The 4,044-nt window shown below is 29.9% G+C and overlaps 1 protein-coding gene across 1 annotated transcript; it reads right to left on the bottom strand.

Annotated features, from left to right (window-relative positions):
• Positions 1 to 3,044: 3,044 nt before the first annotated feature.
• LOC120165239 (60S acidic ribosomal protein P1-1-like) lies at positions 3,045 to 3,556 on the bottom strand (the record flags this gene model as incomplete). Its single annotated transcript, XM_039174798.1, has 2 exons — positions 3,045 to 3,282; positions 3,371 to 3,556. Coding segments are annotated over 2 exons (234 nt in total), but the record flags the coding sequence as incomplete, so codon positions are not given.
• Between the last annotated feature and the right edge of the window lie 488 nt (positions 3,557 to 4,044).

Here is a 4,044-nt window from a genome sequence, read left to right as displayed (position 1 = left end):
ATTTTCATGCTTTGTCCCTGTCTTTATTAACTTATTCTTACCAGAAATGGCTTCTTTTTCGATGATTAAATATAAAATGCTCACCACTATCTCATTGGTTTAGTAGCATCATAAGACTTGTGTTTATTAATACAAATTGTTTGTGTATTCAGATGTTACAATGTATACTAGTAAGGACGGATGAAAGTTATTAAGTTAGCGATGAATTTTTGAAATTTTAAAAGGAAACGAAATTATAAAATTTTAGGAGATGAAAATATATTATTAATTAAAAATATAAAGAAAATATTTAAAATATATACTAATTTAAAATTTCCGGGGGAAGATTACCCTCGTATGTCATCCTCAATTAGGGTGAGCAAAACTCGACTCGACTTAAAAAAATTGGTTTTTTCAGCTCAACTCAAATTGACTTCGAGTTGTAATTTCATAAACTCGACTAAAAAAAATTTCAAGTTCAAATCAAGTTGTAAAATACAACTAGAATAATAACTTGAAATTTTTAGTAATTAATAAATTGATTTTCAAGTTTAAGTTGAGTCCTTCAACTCTGTATGATATATGTATATCACATATGAAAAAAAATATAAAGAAATATATATGTATTGTATATGGTTATAAAAAAATCATTTAAATTAGAATCAAATAAGATCATAATATTATAAATATTTACAATTAAATTAAAAAAAAACTCAAAAAATTGACTTGACTCGAATTTTATAAACTTATTTCGACTCGGCAAATCAACTTCGGTTTATAAAATAAGACTCATCAGTTTAAATAACTTAAAATTTTCTGACTTAATTCGACTCGATTAAATGATGACCCATATCTTTCTGTCCATTCTTGTACACGAGCAAAGAGTCATGATTTTTAGAGTGCTTGCGCCTTGCAGAATTTAGGCGTTATTTTGTTAGTTCGGAGGTCTCCACGGAAGTTGCTCTCAATCTGACGTTGGGGGCATCTTACTATTATACCTCACCCTTATCCCATTACATATAGGAAAAAAATGATAAGCTAATTTTTTTTTGTAAAGAACATTACACTATTCCTTTTGGCTGATGATATTAGACACTACTTTAAGTCCAAAACTAATGAGAGTTACTCTTTCCTTAACGGCGAGAATACTAAATTAAAGAGATGGATTATCTATTGCATATAAAAAGTAATTCTATAATTCTATATTGGTTTAAACAGTGGCAAAACACAGTGAAGATTGGGCCACCGTTTCCTTAAAAATTTTAAAAATGATAATTTAGACTCTTATTATTTTTAAAAATTTTCATTTATACACCCACAATTTTTTTTTAAAGTTCATATTAAGCTTTAAAATTTTTGAATGTTCTTAATTAAAACCTTCACATAATTTTTAAAATTTCTCATTAATTTTTTTTGAAAAGAAAATGTAAATTAAACCGTTCAATTTTTTTTTCAAAAATTTAAAATTAGACCTCTAAATTTTTAAAATTTTAAATTAATCCGACCTGCATCCGACCTGAGAACGACCTGAACCCGAATTGAACCGAAAATATGATACTCGAACCCGAACTACATCCGGCTGATATGAACCCGAACCCGAGAGTGACCTAGTAAATAACTGGTATTACCCGACCTATTTTCAACCTGACATGTTATGAACCTGACCTGTAATTGACTCAACCTGTAAATGATCTGACACGTTGTTAAAGTGATTTGATATTATCATGACTTATAAGTAATAAGTTACAATTAATATAATTATGTTATTTTAAATTTATAATAAACTTATGATAACTAAATTTAATTTTTATATTAATTACAATTTTTTATAATTCTTATATTATAAATTTTATTTATAATCACTAAATTAAATTTAAATATTGTCTTATTGAACATGATTTTATTAAATTATATAAATTTAGTTAAAAATTCATAAATCTAATTTACTTTTTAATGTGAAAATGACTAATAATTTAAGTATAACTTAACTTGAAATTTAAAATAAAAGAATTAGTTGAAATGATGAACTTATTAAAGATTTGAAACTTGAATAACATTATAAATACTAAAACAAAAAATTTATAAATGAAGTTAATTTTATTACACTTACAAACACTAAAATTAAAATAAAATCTACTAAAAAAATAAATTTATGTTGGAATAAATGCTCTCAAATCTTATAGTTAAAGTTCTTATAGTTAAGGTTTTACAAGGTTAAAAGCCTAACTATACTACCAGAAATATCATCATCGAGCCTTTATACCTAAATGATGTCAACATGTTTAATTATGGGCAACTTTCTAATTTTAAAAGCCAAAATGCCACCAACATAATTCCACATGAGTAACTATTTAGATAAAAATAAGGTTCAAAAATTGATTTAAGTCAGACCAACAACAATAATTTACAAGGCATTAGTGAGTAATAGACAGTAGCAACCGGCAAGCATCAATGTACCAATTCAACAAACATCATTGCATCAATTCAGCAAGCATCCTGCATTAAGAAAACATACAATCAGTGGTAAAGCCAAAGGGAATTCGATGGCCAACAGTGCCAAACATTTCCGACTTTACGAAACCTTACAATTTGTGCAAGCATTTGTGTTGTGTGCCCTAATAAACTTAACATTAGATATATAATGTCAAAAATGACTATAACATGAAAATGTACAAATGCAACATAAACACACAGATTATCAATCTAATGCGTTCAAGGAATAGTCTGATACTAATAATTAATAATGCCAATTTCGATTCTACACCTACCAAGCATCATTTCATTGACAACAGTTGCCATCAAAACATTTACCAAAACATACTAAGAACAAACGACAATGTCAAAAAATAGTCGGCATTATACTAGAGGATATACATATTATCAGATTTAAGCATGCATACGAAACGTGTGATCCTCAATGCCAGAGGATATATATATCCAATACTCACGGCATGCGTATGAAAAAGTGATAACACATATATCCGATACTCACAGATACAGATCAAACAACAAACTAAGCACCAAATCAGCATTGCAATGAAATAACCAACATAAATTCAACACTCCAAAATGGAAAAAAATGGTCTTAGAAGACTTGTATATATAAAAAGAGACTCAAACATACAATTCTTAAAGGAAGATTACTCAAAACAGACAAATACTAATACAGATAAACTCAAAACAACAACTACTCTCAAAGCTTAAAGCATTAAACCAGTAATGTGACCAAAACAGGAACTGAAAGGAGCATTCTAATCAACAACCAAATCCCAAATCATCATCGCTCTCCTCATCTGGCTCTTCCTGCAGAATAACCAAAAAATATCGCACATTAGAATAATGGTGACAAACGAAATGCATCTGCTTCTTCATTAGTGATTTATAGTCCAACCTTCTTCTTTTCCTCAGCAGGAGGTGGAGCAGCAGCACCGCCTCCACCAGCGGCAGCAACAGGCGCAGCAGCAACCGGAGTACCACCACCACCAACATTGGTTATAAGATTCTCAATGTCACACTTCTCGAAAAGCTTAGCGAACAAACCTGGCCAATAAGATTCAACCGAAATTTGCAGCTTTAACTAAGTTGCAATCTTCTCAGTCTATTAGCAAAAGTTAAAGAAACAACCAACTTCCCAAATCTACGGGTAATTAATTCTTCCAATAACAATAATCAAAATCCCATTAGAAATAAAAATAAACTTTAAACTCTAAATCGGTGAATCATAAAACAAAAATGCATAGAGGATACGGTAATGGGAATGCCATCGTCGTGGAGAATCAAAGCAGCGTAAGAGCAAGCAGTTCACTAACAGAAGACATCGTTTCGCCTGTTACTAAAAAAGCCAGTCCGTATAACGATTAAAAATAACACCCACAACACTATAAATGCAAATAAAAGTCCAGGAAATCTAGGAATGTAAAGTTTACCTGGGAATGCGAAAATTTGAGCAGCCGCAGATCAAATTTGGAAGCAAAGTGTCGTTAGGGTTTCTCTTCGGCTCTGAAAGAGGGATTTCTCCTTTCTACATGGAAAACTCTACTTCGGAAGGACATATATAACACTAAT

The sequence above is a fragment of the Hibiscus syriacus genome, unplaced genomic scaffold (assembly GCF_006381635.1).
Source record: "Hibiscus syriacus cultivar Baekdansim isolate YM2019G1 unplaced genomic scaffold, ASM638163v2 tig00111582_pilon, whole genome shotgun sequence".
Lineage (NCBI taxonomy): Eukaryota > Viridiplantae > Streptophyta > Magnoliopsida > Malvales > Malvaceae > Hibiscus > Hibiscus syriacus.
The sequence above is the reverse complement of the archived record's forward strand: the minus strand, read 5'-3'. Positions and strand labels throughout refer to the sequence as shown.